Source organism: Apteryx mantelli, chromosome 7 (assembly GCF_036417845.1).
Source record: "Apteryx mantelli isolate bAptMan1 chromosome 7, bAptMan1.hap1, whole genome shotgun sequence".
NCBI classification, from domain to species: Eukaryota; Metazoa; Chordata; class Aves; order Apterygiformes; family Apterygidae; genus Apteryx; species Apteryx mantelli.
This window is the reverse complement of record NC_089984.1, coordinates 28,318,821-28,340,050: the sequence shown is the minus strand read 5'-3', so window position 1 is coordinate 28,340,050 and position 21,230 is coordinate 28,318,821. Positions and strand designations below refer to the sequence as shown.

General features: G+C 47.9%; 1 protein-coding gene across 6 annotated transcripts in view; it reads right to left on the bottom strand.

Moving 5' to 3' along the window:
• Positions 1-6,523: 6,523 nt before the first annotated feature.
• ENTPD1 (ectonucleoside triphosphate diphosphohydrolase 1) overlaps positions 6,524-21,230 on the bottom strand; it is a 32,651-nt gene continuing 17,944 nt past the window's right edge. For 3 of the 6 annotated variants that reach the window (XM_013955013.2, XM_013955014.2, XM_067300091.1), the window contains 9 exons: positions 14,877-15,010; positions 14,382-14,499; positions 13,298-13,448; positions 12,097-12,256; positions 11,181-11,417; positions 10,372-10,632; positions 9,533-9,652; positions 9,180-9,317; positions 6,524-9,024 (listed from right to left, as the gene is read on the bottom strand). In XM_013955013.2, the coding sequence (XP_013810467.2) occupies positions 8,818-9,024; positions 9,180-9,317; positions 9,533-9,652; positions 10,372-10,632; positions 11,181-11,417; positions 12,097-12,256; positions 13,298-13,448; positions 14,382-14,499; positions 14,877-15,010 (1,526 nt within the window). In that variant the 3' untranslated portion in view covers positions 6,524-8,817. Of the gene's footprint in view, positions 9,025-9,179; positions 9,318-9,532; positions 9,653-10,371; positions 10,633-11,180; positions 11,418-12,096; positions 12,257-13,297; positions 13,449-14,381; positions 14,500-14,876; positions 15,011-17,001; positions 17,015-18,139; positions 18,417-21,230 lie in introns of those variants that run through there. The other 3 variants (XM_067300090.1, XM_013955015.2, XM_067300092.1) reach the window with 3 other exon arrangements.

The window sequence follows — 21,230 nt, the reverse complement described above, 5'->3', positions numbered from 1 at the left end:
AGAAGCACAGGGCTGGAAAACTGGCTGCCGTGGACTTCGGGGCTGCCAAATACACAGGAACGAGAGAGCGGCGCAGCCTGGGAGCTGCCCTCCCGCCAGCGCTGCCGCAAAAAGGGAATAGACAGGGAGACCTCAGGCAGGAGGGGAAGGAGCCTGGCAGGAGTCGGGGCTCGGGGAAAAGCAGGGAGGGGAGCGCTTTGGGGGCGACTCCGCCACGCCAGGACGTGGCAATCGGTCTCATCTTGGCCCCCGGGGAACCGCACGGCATCACCAAGCCTGTTTCTTGGGGCAAGAGAGGGGCAAGGTGGGGATGGCGCTGAGCCTGGGGCTGGCACGCAGCCCTTGGTGCCGCTGTGCACCGGGGAAGGGATCGCTCCCGCCGAGCGGGTCCGGGGAGCATCTGTCTGTGCCCTGCTGCCAGGCTCTCCGCAGCCGTGCCTGGCCCCAGCCTTGCCCAGCTGCTGGCAGGGTTGGCAGCTCCCCCTTTCCCCCGCAAGCCCAGCCAGGCTGCTGCGTCAGCTCTGATCCGGAGGCTCTGATCCTCGCCTGCTCTCCTGCCCCATCTCCTGGGGAAGGGAAGGGAGACTTTGCTCCAGGAGGCAGCTGTCTTCCAGCCCGTCTCTCCCTTCCCGAGCCCTTGCTCCCTGAGGAGCAGTGCTAGGAGAAGCATGGGGCAACATGGGGTTTGATTTTGGAGTTAACTGCTGAGCAGGTCCCAGCAGGGAGAGCAGGGCTCGGAGGGGTAAAGTCACCCCTGCTGTGTGCAGGGAGCGGGTACGATAATTATCCTGGACAGGTATGGGGTGCCTGGCAGCAGAAGAGAGTTCAACAGCCTAAAGGCAGCTGAAAATGCCCTGCCGTCTATTGATAGATACAGCTGCAGGATGCTTCTAAACTTGGGGAACCTGGTTCCCCTCCACCTCTCTGCCACTTGCTCCCTTGCCCCAGAGGGCAGCGATTGCCCAAGAGCCCCTGGTGCTCTGCCCGCAGGTGGGCAAGCTCTGCGCGGCAGGCTGGCTTTGCAGCCTTGCCCAGCGGAGCTAGAAATCGAGCAACTCAGCCGCTCTGGCAGCAATCTTCATCATGCTCGCCCAAGAGTCCCATTGCTGCTGCAGCGAGCAGCAGACAGCCAAGATTTACCATTGCACCGGGACACGCCGGGAGGAAGGCTCCCTTGGCTAACACGGGTGCCGCAGGTGCTTTGGCCGGGCCGTGCTGGCTAGTGAGCACCTGGCAAGGAGCTCCTCCTGCCACCGTCCCCCACCGTGAGCAACAGGCTCCTTGGGGTGCTCAGGGCCATGCTCAACAGCTGCCTCCCTGCTGGCCTTCACGTAGCTCCACGCTGCCTCCTCCTCACCCTCGACAAGGGTTTCTTTAGCTGCCTCTTCCCCCACACAGCATCCCCTACCTACACCCGGGTAGGGGTGTAGGTGCCTCCCTACCTGCCCTCCACACCCGCCTGGGTCACAGTCTGCCATCCTGCCCCTGTTTCCTGGGAGGAGCAGAGGTAAAACCAGGGGGTCCCTGTTTGTAGCCTCTAAAGCAAACAGTGCAAGCTGGGGGTCAGAGCAGGGCAGAGGGCCTCCTGCCCCGGCATGGCAAGCGCCTGCGCTGGGGTGCCAGCTCCCATCCTCCTCTCGTTTACGTCCTCTTTCAACAAAAAAAAAAAAAGGATCTTAAAAGTCCTATTTTTGAAGAACTATTTTCTGCAGAGACAACCAGAAAAAAAAGAATATTACATGTGTATAAAGATAGTAATAGCCACATATTCTGTGTATAAAGATAGCAATACCCATGTTAACGCCTTCTCCCAGTTAAACTCCATCCCACGGCATCCCTGCTTGTCAGTCAGTCTTGGAGTAACAAGCTTTCAGAGGTAGGAACTGCATTGCACCCATCTTAGATCAGCTAACGAGAAATGGCACTGGAGGTGCCTGCTTCTCCAAGCACTTGTAGGAAAGCAAGGAAAAATAGTTAAGGCTGTGGAAGAGCATTGCAAGCAGGAGTATGGCAGAGCAGCTGCCTCCGGAAACTGAAGGGAGTAAAAAGAAGAAGTCAGTGTAGAGACAGGTTGCAGAGACAGCACATTTTGGGATGAAGGGACCCAAGGTGGGGAAGTCCGGTGTTTCGCTGGAGGAGATGGTGTTGCAGCTATTTAACAAGAGCTCGTTCACTCAGCGGTGGGCAGCTGGGCCGCTGGTGCAGCAGGAAGGCCACACACCTACATGAGAGACAGTGGTCCACCAGGGACGGCTCTTGGACGAGCTGAAGGCCAGGCCAGGTGGCCTTTTGCCTGCTGGAGCAGGGGCAACAGCATAAAGGAGAGATTAAAGCGAGCGAAGCACTGCACTGGGTTTGCCTTCAAAGCATCCGCGTCCAGCAGTGGCGGATACCCTGGCAGCTCGCTCAGTGATCCGGGGGTGAGCGTGGTAACGTTATCTGTAAGAAAAGCCGCGCCTGGCGGTATTTTGGAGCGGTGACATCCCACGCGGTGGTGGGAAACCCTTGCCTCGCTCACGTCACTGCACCGGGGTTGCTAAGTTCCCATGGAGCCGCTCTCCACGCAGCTCTCAGCAACCAAGGCGACGCAAAAGTGGTGGGCAGATTTCCAGTGCTAGCTGGTGTTACTTGGCAGCTGGAGAGCGCTAGATAGGACTATAGTAAAACAGCACAAGCCCCGCGCTTGGTCTCTCCCCTCCCCTATCTCCTCCCACGCTCTACTTTTAGTGGCCTGTGACAGCCACTGACAGAATTGGAGCTACAGTGCTGCCAAGGGACACGAGAAAACACACTTTCCCTATGGAAACAGGGCTACACTGATGTGAGAAAGGAACAAGAAAAAGAAATGGAGGAATGTTGTATCCTAATAAGGAGCCATGAACAACATTTGGGCTGGGTAGAGAGAGCATCTAAAGCATTACTAGGTTTGGAGAATTAGCCAGCATTACCTGTAAAATAAGGATGGAGGCATCTCGTTATCAGGTAGCAGGTTTAAAGCAAACAAAAGGAAATAGGTCTGCAAACAATGCACAATGAAATTACCTGTAAAGGCTGAAAGTTAAGGGGATAGGATGAATTCATAGAGAACTGGGCCATCTACAGCTGTTAATTATGCAGGTCCAGATGCAAACACTTGATCACGAATTTCCTAAGCTACTGATTGCTGTAAGAGAAGGATCATGCTCTTTCCCAGAGTACCCACCTAAATAATCACCTGCAGCCAGAGACAACTGCCAAAGCATGGGATATCTGATCTGACCTTGCATGGCTCTTACTACATTCTAGGAAAACAACATGCTAATGAAGTTTTAAGCCAATAGCAAATTAAGAAACATTAAAAAACACAGATGATGACAGAAACAAACAATATGAGACTTTAGCTCTTAGAAACAGTGCAGGAAGTAAACAAAGACTTAATTTGGAAAATGCAGCTAATACATCTGGGACAAATCATCCATCTCCCCCAAGATGTTCAAAGATGGAAAGACCTTGAGGCAGAAAGAGAAATGAGAGCAAGAGCGGGAATGCACAGTGCCACAGCAGTGGGAGCAAGAGGAATGTGAATGCAAGCCTGGGGCTCCCCCCCATCACGCTTGCTCGCTAAGGCAGCAGGTCACAGGCAGGAAGGAGATGATCCCTTCAGAGCCAACACTGGAAAGACTCCACCTGGTGCATTAGTTTTAATTCTGACCATATTGTTACAAGAGGAAGATTGGAAAATTTGAGGAACGTTCAAGTTAAGAGCCATAAAAATGAGCATATTAGGGAGTGTGCTTTAAAAACACACACACACACGAAATGTGTTTGCCTTGGCTAAGCTACAGCTGTGCACACACACAGAGCCACGTGGACATATGTCCCTGGGCCCAAGGGATAGAGGCCCCACATCCTTCTCCTGTTTTTGGTGGGGCTGCAGCCCTGGTGTCAAGCCAACGGTGCTGGCTGTGTGAGTAAGAGGGGGACAGAGTACCTCAGTCTCTCAGTGCATGGTGGTGGAGAACAGGGGTTCACAAGATGCCTCAGGAGACATTCCCAAGGAAGTCAGGATAAAACTCAATGAAGAACATGCGATTTGGACATTAGCAGCCTTCCTAGGAGTGAGACTGCCCCCAGGAGGTGCCCAGACCAAGGGGCACACAGTGCCTTTCCTTGCCAGGAGGGGATGCTGCCCATCCACCAGGAATTTAAAATCTGATGGAGAGGACAGCAGAAAAACGGCGAGAGAGGAAATCCTGCCTTGAAACTTTTCCATCCTTTATGCCAAAAGTTCCACTCCACTATTGGCAACTTCCCATCCTAAGGAAAATAGTGAGAAAACTTTGTTGGCACCAGTTCAGAAGTCTTTATTGTGATAAAGATACAGAGATTTGTGTGTACATCAAAACAAACAAAGATCTGTTCCATCAGGGCTGAGCCGCCGAGAGAAAGCACGCAGCCCAAGCGACAGGAGGCACGGACGGCTGTCCTCAGCGTGCTTTCCTTTGGCCCATGGCGCTGGCACCGCCGGCAGCCCCAGCATCCCAGAACGAGTTGTTCAGCCCTGGTACACGGCGAGCAGCCCTCAGAGTCAGTGTGTCCCCCTGCGCAGAGTGCTGGGGCGGATAAGAAGGAGCCCAGGACCAGCAAAAGGCTGGAGAGCCCTGGCCAGCACCCACGTCACCCAAAAAAGCATCTCACTGCAGTGATGATGGCCCCACGTCCACGCACTCTGCTCCCAACAGCAGACTCCAGCGATCCAGGTGGTTTTACTGTTCTTTGCAACAGGGCCAGAGAAATCAGAGAGGCTGGCTGGGTGGGGAGGAGGGTGCATAGATCCTCTTGTGGGCACTGGCCACTTTCTACAAAAGGTGCAGGAGAGCTTGGAGGCACCCAGGCTTTCTCTTCTTCCCCCCAAAAATCTCAGCCCCACTTATAGTTTTGCCTCAGCCCTCACCCCTGGGTGAAAGGGAGAAGGGAGCAAGCTTGTGGAAGTCACCAGGCCCAGCCTCAGGCTGCTCCTGCAAAGCTGTCAAGTCCCACCCGGGGAACATTCCCGAAAAGACATCTGAGCCAGAAGCCAGAGACATCAGGGCCTCACCCCTGCCAGGAAACTCCCAAGTCTCTGCAGGCTCTCGCAGGGCCTCCTGCTGTGAGACACACAGATGAGAGAGACCAGGGAAGTCCAAATGGTCTAGATTCTAGACAACCCAGAGGACTTGGTTGACATATAAATATTTGCAAGATGAGAACACATGGTGTTAAAGGACTTCTTAACCTAGAAGAACAGAACTGTACCAGAGCCAGTGGCTGGAAATTAAAGCCAGAAGCTATTAAATCAGAAATAAGGCACAAATAGTTATCAGTGAGGCAGATCAACTGCATTAACAAGAGAAGTGATGCAATCTTACTGTTTTCTGACATATCTGGAAAAATCCATTCCCTATCTTTTAGGGTCTTCATGTACAGAGCAAGTGGCTCTGAGTCAACATCTGAGTCAAATGCAGCACAGCAGCAGAGAAGTGACTTTATTAAACTGGACACTTGGACTTTTTGACCCAAGATCTGGGGTAACCTCCCTAGATACAGCACGTCCTGCAATTGCAGAGAAAATTGCAGGGAAGAAAAATCTTACCCTTTGCTGGGAGGGTTCAAGTACAACCAGTGATACAAAGAGGTCTCACTATAGCAGGATGCCTTCAGTCAGCCAGTCCCGGAGCCTTAACCATTTCAAATGAGTTTTAAAAAACACCTCTGGTATCTCCTTCAGAAAGATTGTTTCAAATTTGGCCTGAAAGGATAAGGTTTAAGAAAAATAGGAATTTATATTCTTTGCATTTATCTCAGTTTGAGGCCTTTGGGCTGTATTTAAGTCACATTTACAAGGTGCAGGTTCTGGGATTTTTTTTTTTTGTTTTGAAACTGGACAGAGAGAGAAGGTGGGAGGGAAAAAGTGAAGGTAACAGCTGATCACCTGACTCTGGAGTCTAGGGATAACAATGCCAGTAAAAATACAAAACGCTGGCAAAGCTGTTCTCTCAGATTCTCTATTTGACCTTTTTTCCTTTGGCATAAGCCCTTCCTGGGGACCAGGAGAGCAGACAGGCATAGGCTTTCTCTCCACAACAATTTCCCCATGGAGTTCCTGCATCAGTTTCAGAAATTTCCCGAGGGATCTGCCAGTTCCAGCACCACAGACAAAACTAACTAGCACTGGCAGCTGCCGGCTCCGAGGTGAGGTCTCAGGAGAAGAATTACTACTCTGCAGTTTTCTCATATTGTTCAGGCAGCGAGAAGGACCTGTCCGCTGGCAAGACAAATTTTTCCAGAGTACCTGCTCTGCTTATGGAGGCTTCTTAAACAAGGAAGGTGGCACAGGACATATAATGGGTTGCAAGGAGGGCTGGAGCTCAGTGTCTCAGAAGGGCAAAGCAGCTCTGATCACACTCGCTTCCTACATTCCTTCCAGCCATAGCCAAAAAATACCATTAATCTCTCATCTATATATCTTTGCTGAAAACAACAGAAGGAAGACTCCAGTTCTAGATGAATCCCAAGGTCTCAGTATATTTGCAGATAAAACAAAAACTGGTAAATGGATAAACAGTATGGAGAAAGATCAGTTGCAGGTTGATCTAGATCACTTGCTTAGGGCAATATTCCTTGAATAGCATGCATTTCAGTACAGCCATGTGGAAGGCAAAATATCTCAGGTTAAAAGATAATAATGCTTACTGCGAGACAGTGATTGTTCTGGAATGCTATGGCAGGGGAAAAAGGCCTGGTTACAATAGTTAAATTGAACAAAATAGCCCCATATGAAACATTCTCTTAAGAGAACAGATCTGACCCTGAGCTATATGAAGAGGGGACAGACCCTTAACAAATGGTATTATCTTTATATACACTATTAGAGAGTCTACTGCCACTCGCTGCAAACTTTGGTATCCAAACTTCAAAAAGATATCAAAAATTTCAAAAAAGTTGAATCAAGAGCTACAATTGAGGTCAGGACAAAGCACTTTGCAGACTGAAGGTCAATCTATTTAATATGATTTGATGATGACTTGCAAGCATCAACAAGAAAAAAAAGGGGGGGGATTTTGATAGCAAAGAGTTACTTAATCTTTTTGAAACAGACAGAACAAGATCCAACAGCAGCTGAAGCCAACCAACTCAGAGCAGAAATAAGACACAGATTTTTGGAAGAACAGTGAACTGCCCATACATCTTACATAAGACAGGGTAGATTTTTCCCTTGCTTTCAAGTCCTTCAATAAGTTAAAGCTTCTGCTTCTAGGCATGAAGCTGAAGTGGCTGGGGGACTTGCTCTGGCCTGCACTGCACAGAGGAACAACCTGGGTGAGCATGAAAGCCTTGAGCTCTGACGGGGCTTGCTGAAAGGAGAAAGGTTTATCTTGACTGCATGTTCTCCCCCGACCCTTCTGCAGCTTTGCTTGGGGAAACAGGTGAAGGTCTTTCTTTGCCATCTTTTTTCCCCACAACACCTGCTTTCTTTGGGGCTCTAGCACATACAGATTATTAGGAGGAGAGAAGATTTCTTGGCAGGTAAACAGGCACCAGTGGTTTCTGAGCATTATAAAAACAGATTTCCAACTTACCTCTTCTCTTTTTGTTGGACCAGAGAATGGAAAAATGGAAGTGGTGCATAAACCCAATCAGTGGCATCCCCCTACTTGAGTGCTAGAAGATGGGCTGCAGTATGTGGACTTATAGGCCCTAGGTCTTATGAGATGTTAAATCTACACTAAGAAGTAAGGAAAGGGGAATTTTCACTCATTTTGCTGATGCAAAGAGTTAATCTGTGAGTTTTTGTGCTGGTTAACTGCTGCCAGATGTCTTTTTTTTAAAGGAACATGACCTTATAAATATATTCCCTGGATCAGAGGCTGATGTATGATCAGCACAGTAAGACAGGATTGCTTTTGCGGGTAGGTACCTGTAGGCATGCGGATGGGACCGGAGTCCCTGTAGCATGTGCTAGCTACTGGTCCAGGATCCTTGGCCAGTATGAACGGTTCCTACAAAAATCAGAAATGCCTGGCTGGGAACCCATGTCTTGATGTATACAATTGTCCTAGGGACATGGGAATGGCTCAGTATAACAGCGAGCCTGCTTTGGTCCAGCAACAGCATCAGGAAGACGTGGGAAAGAGGCTTTTTGCCATCTGCGAAAGGAGCAGACACCTGCCCGAGCCCAGCTGAGGACTGGTGACCACCAGCACACTCTGTTTCTCCATCCTTCTTGTGCCAGAGCAGCACTGAGGAGCACGGCCAGCCTCTGGGGCGGTCAGCTGGGTATTGTACCCAGCTGGTGGAGCTGCAACGGATAAGGGCACAGGGAGGCGAGTTGGAGGCGTGCTGGCGCTGTTTCTGACCTGGAAGGGCTCTAGGGAACTGCCTCAGTGGAGGAGGAGCTGGATCACCTGACGTGTGATCACTTCCAAGAGCTCAGTGGCACGTGTGACCCTGAGATTACACTTGCAGGAGCACTGGCTCCCAAAGATTGCTGCCACTCTTATCTTTAACTGCAGTGAGCAAGGCAAAAAACAACAAGCAGCAAAGTTTCAGTGAATGAAAGTACAACCCATTCAAGAAGGGGATGCCAGCTTGTTTGCCCTTGGTAGAGCATGGTGGCGAGCCTGGTGTCCCAACCTCTGTCAGTGCAAGTGCGAGTCAGAAGTCGTCAATGCCCTTGTACGCAGTCAGTAGCTTCAGTGAGAGGCAAGAGGGGCTCTGCAGTAGAAGGCCAGCTCTGCAGGGGAGCTTCTAGCCCTGCCCAGCCAGACTGCCACAGCCCCTCTCCCCCCACGGCGCTTCCTACACAATCCCCTTCTGCAGGCACTTGGGCTTGTGGAAGAGCAGCCAGGCAAGTAGGACCACGGACACCAGCACTAGGGAACAGAGCACCATCAGGCCCACGTAGCTGCCGTGGGAAAGAGGGGGCATGGCGGGCTCCTCTGCAGGGATCATGTTGGTCAGGTTCAGCATATAGCCCAGGGTCCAGCCCGCATCACTGCTGCCAATCTGAAACGAGAGAGGAGCAGGATCAGCACCAGAGGAGCAAGGGCCGCCCACGGCATTGCCAGGGCAGCAGCACCCCCTGCAGAAGAAGGGTCAGGATGTACAGCAGAGGCTGCAAAGAGTTACCTGGGCAGAGCCCCCCCCCCCCAGAAACACACCTTCTCAAGGAAGTGGATTCTTTGCCAGTTCTCTTCAGTGAATTCATAGCCATTTTGCAGGAGAGAAAGGATGTAGGTCCCAGAGAAGCAATATTCACTCAGATACTTTTCTTTTATTTGACGATATGCTGGCTTCACCTAGGGAGAGAGAAGTCAGTTAAGCTCTGTTTTTCCACAGCTCTGGCTTGCATCTGAGTATTCACTGGAGGTGCTGCGGGGATCTTCCTACTCATGCCTAGGAAATTACCGCCAACCCTTTAGTCCTACAGGAAGATATCAGCAGCACTTGCCACATGGGTGCTCTACCCTGTCACAGAGAGGCAGCCCAAGCCACTGCTGCAAGAGTTACTCACCTCCTGCCAAGGCCGGGCACAGAAGCTCTGAACAGCGCTGGCCACTTTGTCCAGAGCAACAGGGCTTTTTTCACTTGTCAGGTTCAAAAAGTTCATCACAAAGTAGAAAGCAGAAAAAGCCTGAAGGAGAAAGAACATTTTCACCCGACTGGGCCGCAGCACCAGCAGGACAATGGAAAGTCCACAGCAGAAAGCAGCTTTTTTTGAAGAGATGCAGAAATACAAGAAATACACACAGACACAAAAGAAGGTATATTTTCAAGAGCAATGTCATTTCCAGATACACTGCTCAGAGCTGATGACAGTTAAGGACCCCCAAAAGGTGGGGTGCAGGGAGGAACTTCACTAACCACAGCATCCTGAAGCACTTCAGTAAATCCCCTCTCCTCCATGCATTGGTGCCATGTGGCATCCAGTGAATGCTACTTGCCATCGCAACTGCAATCCCATTTTGACAGCTGCTGAGATCAGTGTGCAGCCAATATCGCTACAAACAGGAGAGGTGACATTCTGAAAGGACTGTCTCCCTTGGTGCTGGCCATTAGGAAGGACGCTTTGAAAAACAAATCAGTGAATGGAGCATGCCAAGGAGATGCCTAGAGAAGATTGCTTAAAATGAGAATGCTGCAGTACTGCTAGGCTGATATTGCTACTCGGGTAGCCCTTATAAGCTCTGTCCTCACAGTAAGTGCAGTGCTACTTTTGTAGTTACATGTCCAAAAAGACATCTTGTAAATGACTTCCTGCCCCAGACATGGAGAATACACTCTAGCATTACTCTGAGTTTCTGCTCTTCCGATATTCTGGGTTACAGAGAGTTGAAGAATGCACAGACTCACCCCAAAATCCCCCTGTAATGGAGGTAGGTATATACCATTGAAGGAGCAACTGGAGTAAGGACAGTCGGTTTTGTTAAAGAGATTCTGGATGCTTCTTCGGCACTTTTGATAATCTCCCTCTCCCTGTATGTACAGCTGGCTGAAAGGAAGTTGCTTTTTCTCAGCTGATGTACAAGGGTTTCTGAAGAGGTCACTTATATTTATAGTCCTCTGATACCCCCGGTGAAAGCATGGATCGAGGAGGCTGCCGTTCTCAGAGGTCTGAAATTAAGATAAACCCAAGCAATTACCTTCCACCCTAGAGTAACACCCTGGGAAACAGCCCTTGGATGGGTCGCCACAAGGTCCTTGTCACCATGCATCACACCAAGATACACGTCAGGTCAAAGTGGTGAGGATGATTTTAAGGCATTAACTGCAATTTGGGAAATGTGGGTACTGTTTCTTATTTTAGCGCAGCCTCCCTATAGGACCTTGGGCAAATTACTTTCAACCATACTTTCTGAAGTTGCTGTGCATTTGGGATTCTCAGAGATGGTGAAAAACTATCTCTCCTGCATACTTCAGTTAAGCACAGTTTTCCTGTTATCCCATGCCCAAGAATCACAGCACCTCAAATCAGTAGTACTTTTGAAAATCTTGGCTATTATCTCCTGAGCTTTTTCTCCAGTCTTTACGGAGGTTGATGACTTTTCCTAAATGCAGTCTAGAGGATGAGACATTTAGCTGGGATACAGCAACTTGTGCAACAGCAGTATGTCAAAGCTGGGGGATCCAGGATCTCCACCTGCAACCACAGAGGTACTTGCCTGTAGGTCCCTGGCCAGTTTCCGCTTCAGAGCTTGGTCTTTCCCATAGCAGAGAAAGCTGTGTGTGTACACTTTGTAGTCCTTGCCATAGAGACGGAAATGCAGCCAGCTCTCTGGGGACTCGTAAGGAATTTCATCTGGTACAAAGGTAATTTGAGTTGAAGCTCCTCCAAGGTCCAGTGCTCCTGATGTCTCACTTACAGATTTCAGGGTATGCAGAAATTTTGTCCACCCAGACTTAAAAAAAGAAAACAACAAATAAGATAGATACATCAGGCCTGGAGAGGATATATTTTAGAGAAAGAAAGAGAATCAGGGATAAGGCAAAAGATCTAGGAGGAGAGAAGCAGCAGCACAGAACACAGGAAAGAAAGGCCACAGCAGGGGGGTAGGATGTGAGGTGGAGCAAGACAGAAGAACAAGTTGCAGGCTCAGAAAAACAGATGAATTATGTCTGAGTGTTCACAGGAGGATTAAGAACATGTTATCTAATACAACTGTTATGTGAAAAAACAGTCAGCTTACTATTTTAGCTCCCCCAAAATTTATAAGCTCTATAGTAGAGAGTCATTGTCAAATACCAAGTAGTTTTTAGTGGAACTTTGCAGATATTTACCCAGGCACAGAAATATTTTAGAACAGGAAGTGAGGAGGATGCTGTATCCATGGGAAAGATGTTGGTGTTTTATTTCAGTGCTTTAAGCCTGACTACACTTGTACATCCTGACACCAGTTAGTAAGGCTGAGTGGATGGATTGTATTTCACGATAACCACTGAGGCAAGATGTGCAAACTCCTGATCTCTGCTAAATGGCTTAAAAAGGAAGCTAATGCTTACAACACTGTCTTGCAAGGCATAGTGTACAAATTGTTGTAAGCCAATGATTCAAATACGGACTTGCCATTGATACAGTACCTGCTTGAAACTGCCCAGCAGGTAGTTAATGGTGATCCATCCATAGGCTCCTTCTTCCTGACCGCTGATGATTCTGGCACCCTGGAAGTTGAAGGGAGCTGAGCGTAGTGTCTTCTCTACTGAGGACAAGACTTTGTCAGCTGCACTTTTGTCCTCCAAGCTGGATGAACGGAAGAAAGGACTGAGTGACTCTGGCTGACAGCTCTCTGCAACCCAGGGGCTTTACTCTGAGCAGGCTGACTGCAAATCCCCACCAAAAGTTAATTATAATAGAACAGTAGTTCATAGGGATACATCCAGCTATAATTGATTTCATTCCTCTCTGGGTCACACCCCGACAGCACAGCCATCACCAGCCCTGGTGCTTACAGACCCTGAAGCTGAGAGCAGGAACTGGAGCAGAGACCAGAGCTCCCCAGCTCTCCCAGAGCACACGCTGAAGAGGGGATCACACCACAGATGTTCCTCCTGATATTCACCATCACCCTTACAGAGGAAAACCATGCCACTTGGTACCTCAGGGGAGTTTCCGCTGGCAATACACACATTAGATTAGCTCTCTGCCCCAGTCAGGAAATAGGTCTGGGGCACTTCATGAAAATCACATATCTTAATTAAAGAAGGACATGCATACGGTTATAAAGTTAACTTAGCTCTGACGTGAGCCAAGGTATGTGGGGAGTTGCAAGATCTCTTACTGGACCAACTGCTACAGTTGCAGAAAGCAGATACGTTCTTGGGCACAAAAATCCTGGATCAGGCCTAATACTAGACTGTGGGCGATGTCTGAGCATCCCCTCAATACGCCAGCTTGGAGATGACTACCCTCCTGGCATCTCTGCATAGCATGTGGGTGCTGGCGAAAGGGGAAGGCGGGAGCAGACAGAAAGGGATCTGCTGGGCAAGCAGGGGAAGGCACAGGAAGACTCTAGCAAGACAGGACAGGCTGGGCCTGGAGAGGGCAGGGGGAGCAGAGGGTATTTGGGCAAAACGCAAACTTGCAGCATTTCAAAGGTCTTCAGCCAGCTACAAGGCTCTGTTTCACAAGGGCTCAGACAGGGCTGTGCCTTTTTTGAGGACTGAACGGGTCCCTGCCAGGGCCAGGGCGGCCCCAGCAGTCTGCCAAAAGGCACCTGCAGAGCATCCGTGGGGCCCCCACGCTCGGCACTGCGGAGGGTCGTGGCCACAAGCCCTGCAGTACCTGAGAAGCCGCATGCCAGCGGTTGCACCGAGGTAGACGGGTGTCTCTGGGTGCTGGTTTGGGGGAATCACCTCCTCAGCTCTCCGTAAGCACTGCATCAGAGAGGGGCCTGCCTTCTCTGTGGCCTGGGAGTAACCTGAGATCCCAGAGCCTGGAAGGGGGGGAGGGGGGAGGAGAAAAAAGGAAAAAAAAAAAAATCAGGACACTTCATTTCACAGTCTCCAAGCATAACCTCAGAGTCCTGGCGCAAGCCCTGTACGTTAAACCTCATCACTATCAGAGGCAGCAACATCAGGTTCAACCATCACATTTTTCTAGCCTTAGCCAAAGATTTACCCCATAAACCTCTCACACAATAAATTCACTAAACAGGAAAATCCTGTCCACGTCATTTCTTTCCCCTCCTAAGGTCTTTTACAAATGCTACAGCATCAACCCTTTCTCTAACCAGACGCGTGACTGGCAGCAGTTCCCATTCTGCTGTGCCAGCCAGGGCCTCGCTGCCTGGGTGCCTGCAATGGCAGGCAAGAGCTGCAAGGAAGCCCCACACACGTGGGGATGGCTGCAGCACTTGGGATCTGTACCCAGTCTGTGCAGAGCAGGCAAGAAATTAGTGATGAGGGCTTCAATGAGACACGTTTTATACCTTCTTTTATGCCTTCCTAAACAATACAATATCCACGTAGCAATTAAGTATAATAAAAAAACAATAAACCATTTCCTATGCAAAAGCAAGTTGAGCAACCATGGCCATCAAGCACAATGCCTGGCTTGCACAGAGGCCTTAACAGAGGGCAAACCTGGCCTAGAGGAGGGAAAGTGCATTCTTTAGAGTAGTTCTTTCCAAAAACCACTTACTTCCTTGCATCCCAAAAGAAGGGAAAAATGGAACCAACTTTCCTCTCAGGAAGGGCAGGCACATATAGCTCCCAGTGGGAAGCAATGGGAGATACATTAGCTCACAGATGTAACACTGTTTTCACTATTGGCCTCTTCCTCCAAGTTTCTACTCCCCCAGCCTTTTAGGCTGCCGTATCTGTTCTTCCTCCCATGCCCCTTCCACAGTTCCCTCTTCTCCTCTTACCTTCGACTTTACACACCTCCACCTGCTGCACCACCCCAGTGTTGTTCTCCTTCTCTGCTGGCCAGTCATACACATACAGGTTAGTGTGAGATGACCCCGCATCCAGCACAATCCCATACTGTGGACAAAACAGATCCACCATCATATCTGAGCCATTGAACTGGACACATGCACATGGTGGTCTCACACACAGGGGTGGGAACAGAAATAAACTGCATATCTGGTGGCTGTAGGAACATGCTGTCTCAGTTTTTCTCAGTAGCACTTCAGTTCAAAGTTTCCATCAAAAGGATGCGAGAGCACACAAGTAGCAACACTGGGACTGAGAACTTAAAAGATGATCCCCTGGGAAGCTGCATCTGTTTTTGCTAGGTGCATGGAGTCAGAAAGAGAGATTAGCCAGACCCAGCAAGGACAGCGAGGTGCCTTGGAGCACATGGGCCCCTATCTCTTCCACTTCACTTGTTTTCCTATAAGCACCCCACCCCATAATACCTTAATATTCTTCCGAAGTGGCTTGTTTTGGGTCACTGCTACAGCAATTAAAGCAATTGCAGCCAAAGTAGAGAGAAATCCCAGGATGAGCAGAATCTTTCTTGTCCAGGACATCTTTGGTTTGGTACCTGTGACTACAACAACAACAAAAAAAAGGAGACTGTTAGTATCCCAGTACCCATCTTACTTCACCCCAAAGGACTTCAGGCATGCTCCCACAGTCCCTTTCTGTTCTGCAGCACCTGTGCCCATGCTGAGTGCTACTGCTCTGCATCCGTGCTGAGTCTGAATAGTGGTAGCAGCACTGACTTGCAAGCTGGGTCCCCATCCACCTTTGCCAGCCCCTGCACTGGTCTCCTGCTCCATTCTGTCATGTGGGATTTCATGGAGGCAGAGCTCAGCCCTGCTGTCCCATGGATCTACTCTCTTGGGCCGCGCTGCATCTCCACGGGTTGCCCTGTGCTCAGTGGTGATGAAGGAGAACTTGAAGATGGAGCTTGTGGTTAACCGGTCCTTGAAATAACTGCATGCGACTGAGCAATGGTAGAGCAAAAGCATCGGTATGGGGCAAGCACCAGCTTCTGCTACGGCTCTGCCCTTGGTTCATTAATCACTAAGATGCTAAAAGAACATTACATACTGCTGACACATAAACAGCATAGTCGTTTGGAGCCAAAAGCTTTAACTCCTGTGACAATTCATCATAGCATACTTTGTGCTTCAGGATTTTACAGCGTTTGTAAGAACTTACATCATCCTCATCACTGATAACATGCTTAGGAGATCTAACATTTCAGTCACAGTTTAAGCAATGCTGGTTTGCAGTTTGGCAATGATGTATTGAAAATATGATTTGCACTCCATAGCCTTTTTAAGAAACCTACAGAGATTTTTGATACCACATCTCACAAGACCAGATTATGTATTAACCTGTATTAATCTTAATTAAATTCATTAATTGTTAATTTGTATTTTAAGCATTACATGCTTTAAAATCACTCTAATTGCAAAATATTTAAACTCATAACAATCTCATCCCTTAACTGTTACTAATTCATTTGGTATGACCTATGTAGCAAATCCACTTTTTATGTCTGAGAACACATGCTTAGCAGTAGAATTCTCTAACAAAGCCATTTATGGCTGGTGGAAATAATTCAGAACCAACATGGCATTTGAGCTTTCAGAACCAGCATATATATTATCGATATATATATCCACATTTGTTAGCAGCTGGCATAATACTCTCTTTTATATTTTTGCACCTTTGTGTCACTCATATATCCCATGAAGGAATTCTCACTTCATAGCTCAGGCTCAGCCCATCGGGTATATTTAATAAAATACCATCTACAACACACAGCTCCAGAGAGGGTATCAGCAAAAGTATTTTCCACATTTATAATCCAGCTGTAAATTCACCAACTACAACTGAACAAATAGCTTCAGCAATCTAGGGGACATGCCCGCTCCCGCTATGGCTTGAAATTCATTTTTTCCAGCACTGGTGTTCCATATTCAAAAGCACTGATAGTCCAACTGCTCACACAGGTGCTAGTTCCTCTTTTTACACACAAACACTCAGGTTTAGGAGACATTTAGAGCATGCTATGGGTCACCATACCTCTGTGAAAGTAAACACCTTAACTTGGGCAACTTATTCCATGTTCAAGCTCCAGGTGAGGTAACTGAACTTGATTTGCGTCCACATGCCAAAACTTGAGTTCCAGAGCTCATTCTCCAGCCCTCAGGCCATATTGCGTCAATGCTCCAAATCCAACCTGGCACTCCACAGCATGCCATATAAATATGAAAAGCTGTCAAGTCCCGAACAGGAATGGCGTCTGGGTTCACATGAGAGTTAGTTCCAGACACCAGAACTATAGACAAAATGTTACCCAACCTTAGAAATGATCCAAAATCTGAGGGTTACTTTCAGAAGTTGGCCTGCATGAAAAAAGCAACGGAGCTCTGGAAATCTCTAACTTTACATTCACAGACAGGTATTTTCTTCCCACCTACCTAAAAAGAATGGGACCTAAAAGTGCCGGCTGAACTTGTTTTGAAATCCTCCCCCCCACCCACCACCACCACCAGGCAGGTCCATAAGAAACCTAACACTGACCTGGAGCTTTGGGCTCTTTCTCATCATGCTCATGTGTAAATCCGCCGAGGCTAACTGTGAAATTTGGAAGCGGTGTTACTTTCGGGAGTGCCTGCTAGAGGCACAGCATGCTTGCCAATAGCTCCAAAAATGCAGCTTAAAAAAATAGCCTAGTGCACATCCCAGACAGGAGGGAAGAAAGCATTTTATACAGCTTTATTCAAAAAAGCCTCAGAACTCGTGGCTTGAAGTGGTTAGAGATGCCGGAGTAAAACTGCTGGGAGATTTTTCTTCTTGATGAAGATAGAGGCTGGCTCAGCTTATGATAGCACTGAATACGTCCATTGAAGACACAATTATTTTAACACCAGGAAATTGAATACAAACAGATGATTTAGTGCATAGTAAGCTGCACGATACGGATGTGAAGCCAGCACGCCTGAAAACTGAACTACCACTGACAGTTGCATAGCCAATCCACGTAAACATTGCCACCCATACTCTGAGATCTTGCCGCGAGGCAGCCACTAATGTTGGGTGTTTAGTGCTGTAGGATTGAAGGATGGGTGCCTTTGCATCAGCTCCGAGACTTTCAAGCTCACTTGTTGTGATTGGGATTGTTTTTCTGCTGTTCTTTTTCAGCAACAACACTTTGAAAGTAGCAGCATTAGCACCAAATCAGAAATGATTTTCCTACTAAAATGGACTATTCGAATAAAGATGCGTAGAAATCCCTTGTCTGTAGGCAGAGACATAATGGTAATTATGTTTCCTACCTTCAACCTGAGATTAGTCTTTTTTTTTCCAAGGCACATTATTGCCTTAACCCTGAACATGAATTCTGCCTGCTGAATTTTAATTCAATATCATAAACCCTTGCCAGGACTCTTGGGGTTGTAATTACATGAGTTCATTGTTGTATCCCTTACCAGAGCATTGATCTGCATGAACTCTAATGCTACCAAACAGTACTTTGTTGAAACATTTCACACACAAAAAGGTGTCATGCAAGTGATACACATAGCCCAAAAGGTAACTTAGCAAAATAACCTCCAAAAAAAAAGGGGTTTTTTAAGTATACAGACATGATTTTTTTTTGAGAAACACTGCAAATCCAGATACAGAATTTAATGCAATTAAAAAAAAAAAAAAAACTCACCTGCCATTTGCTCAGAAAGCAGAGGTATTGGAACAAGTTCCCCTTCCTATAGGCTTGGTTAGCTCCCTCATGTCTAGGCATAACAGCAGGAGCTGCAATGACTAGGGAATTAACTTATTTCCCGTAATCCTCCAGCTCCCTATGTTAACATTGCTGAATACACTGCTCAATCTCCACCGAGTTGGGCAGTACCACCACTACCAACCTCTGCGACTCGCCAGCCCTAGGACTTTCCAGCAGCAGTTTTCCTCAGCTAAAGATTAAGAAGGCACAAACTTCCACCTCTGGAAGCCCAAACCCAAAGAGACAAATCTCCGCGCTTTCTCCCATAGTGACCACTGTAAACGAAGATAAGAAAAATCATGTAAGGCTGTGAGTAGGCATAGCAAGTTACCCTGCTTTTCTTCTTCTCCACCCCAGAGCTTAGAGCTGCCTGGTGCTGGAGTCCTGCCCAGCTGCAGAGGCATCGAGCACTCTCCAGATGTTGGAGCACAGCCCAGCTGCTCAGGCATCTCTGCCTGTTTCTAATTTTGGTCTCTTTGTTTTTTTCGCAGGGTTACCACTAGCTCCATCCAGTGACTGGTGCAGGGCCCAGAACATAAACAGATCTAATAACTTTTCTGGCTCTGAGTTAGCCATCGACTGAGAGTGACATTGGCAACCACTTCAGCTGACAGCAGTTTTGCTGCAGAAACCCTTTTGCTCTCAGTGAATAACCCAGGAAAGACGGCACAAGCGTGGGAGGCAGCTCTGTGTGAAGGCAAGCAAGCAGGATTGTCCCTGTTGTCCTGTAGAGCTTCAAGACAAATAGGAAACTGTTCCTCCAGCTGAAATCACTTTAAGTCATTGGCATGTCTGTGAGCCAGGAGATGTCACCCGCAGCCAAGGCTGCCCACCTCCTGACTCCCTTCTTACCCAACAAGAATTAACAACAAATCTTAAAAGAAATCAGGCAACTATTTGCTTCCAGAGCTGCAATAACAGAGGCTGACATAAGGACTGAAGTTAGGACTGTCAAACAGAAAAGGAGAGATGCTGTGTACAGTGCAAGGCCATGGGCCAAAGGTCTGCGTGCTCAGTTCAGATAGCCTCACTGCGACCCATCACCTCTAATGAACACAAATACAGCTCTAAGCTCTGGCTTAGTATAACAGGTAAAGATAATGATTCCTCTTTTCTTCAGAAATTCACAGCCAGCCTGTTACAGAAGGGATCACAGGAGGTCCCCCTGCAAGAGCATCCTCTTTCTATAAACTGCTCAGCTGCCACATCAAGAGACAATTCCTCACTGTCACCTTCATGCTCGTTTGATTACATTTAATCAAATTGGCCAGACTGCAAGCTATGAGGAAGAGAGGGTCCAAGAGACATGGGCTGTTGCCCATGAGTTTTGGGGTGACAATAGAGAATAAGACAGTGTTTTATTAATCCTGCCCATCAGCTGGCAATTAGCTCTGCTGCTGATCACCCATGGAGCTGCTGCAGTCTGTTGGGAGCCTCTCCAATGACTGGTTTCCTAAGCACACTTCCCTTCTTTGGGAGAGAACTGCTGGCTGCTCATGCAATCACACAGCCCAGCAAATGCAAATATATTCTGTGGAGTTCCTCAACCTGAGAGCCCACTGAAACAGGTGTACTTGAAGACTGGAAAATTGGGAACAGTACAGAAATGAATCAGTTGCCACTGTGTTTTTAAAGCAAGGAGCAACAATTTGCCTGCCTGACTGCCAGCTGCAGCCAGAAGCATCCGAATGAGCACAGGCGCCCATGGCCGAAGGGTGCCCGAATCCCTCAGCAAGGCTGCAGGGCAGGTGCTTGCAAATGAACCTCACCCAGGTCAGCAGAGAGCCCTGTAGAGAGCAACTTCACAACATGGTCTGTGCATATTTAGTAACTGCAAGAGCTCGTGTCTGAAGTTCTGCCTGCAGTGATGGCAGTGAAAGAGGATGCAAATGGCTAGTGCTGCCGTTCTACCAAGGGTGTATATGGGGTACCCGCATTATCTTCCCACTGAGGGAAAGTGAGCTTTTCTAATTATGAAATTTGTCTGGGAAACTGTATGCTCAGCGAGGATGCTGAACTTGCATCAGCTTCTGAGGCACCGGCCTGAAAGGCATTCCTTTCTTCAGACTCACTGGGATCAAAATTTGTGTTCATAAGCACTTGGAAAAGCCAAGCTACTTCATTTATCAATATTCTCCTGAAATTTTCTCCACACAAGTTTTAATTCTGTAACCTATTGCTCAGTTCTGTCCCCATCTGACTTCCTGTCTTCATCTGCCTCTTTTTTCATCCACACATGCTCCTCAAACATTTCCATGGACCTGGTCACATTACATGGGAAGATTTTGCTGCAAAATAACATAAACCACCTGTTTCAGGCCAAAACATATTGCAAAAGTGGAGCACTTCAGATTCCTCAAAACTCTTTTCTTAGGCTGCTAGAGGCTTGTGAAAACATTATCATGTTTTTTGCTCAGAAATCATCTCTCAGAGACACTTGACTGACATCACACAGCCCTGCCTACAAGTCTCAAAAGACTGCAGACTCGTGCATCTAGGCTAGACAGACAGAGTGCTTTAACTAGTCCTTGCCATGTACCCACATGCTTTTGTAAACAAGCTGGGGGATGGAATAAAGAACGTGCCCTTACATTTGTGATAATACCAAGCTGGGAGCAAAAGCATGCTTAGGATTAGAATTCCAAATAAATTTGACAAATGGAGGAGAGAGCCTGGGGAAAACATCCAACTCTGTTTAGTACAGACAAGAGCAAATATAACACTCAGAAATTATCAATTGCACAAAGAAAGTGGTAAACAACTAGTTAAGCAGCAGTTCCAGAGAAAACATTCTTGTAGCTATAGTAGCTTATGAAGTAATCCTTCCTCCATTTAACACTGGTAAAGCCTTATACGAACTTCTATGCCCAATTTTGGACACTGCATTTCAAGAAAGATGTAGACCACTTGGAGAAACTCCAGAAGAGGACAAGAGCAGCAGAGGCCTAAAAACTTGACCTATGAGGAAAGATCAAAGGAACTGGATTGTTTAGTTTAGAAAGAGAAGAGCAAGGGAGACACGTGAACA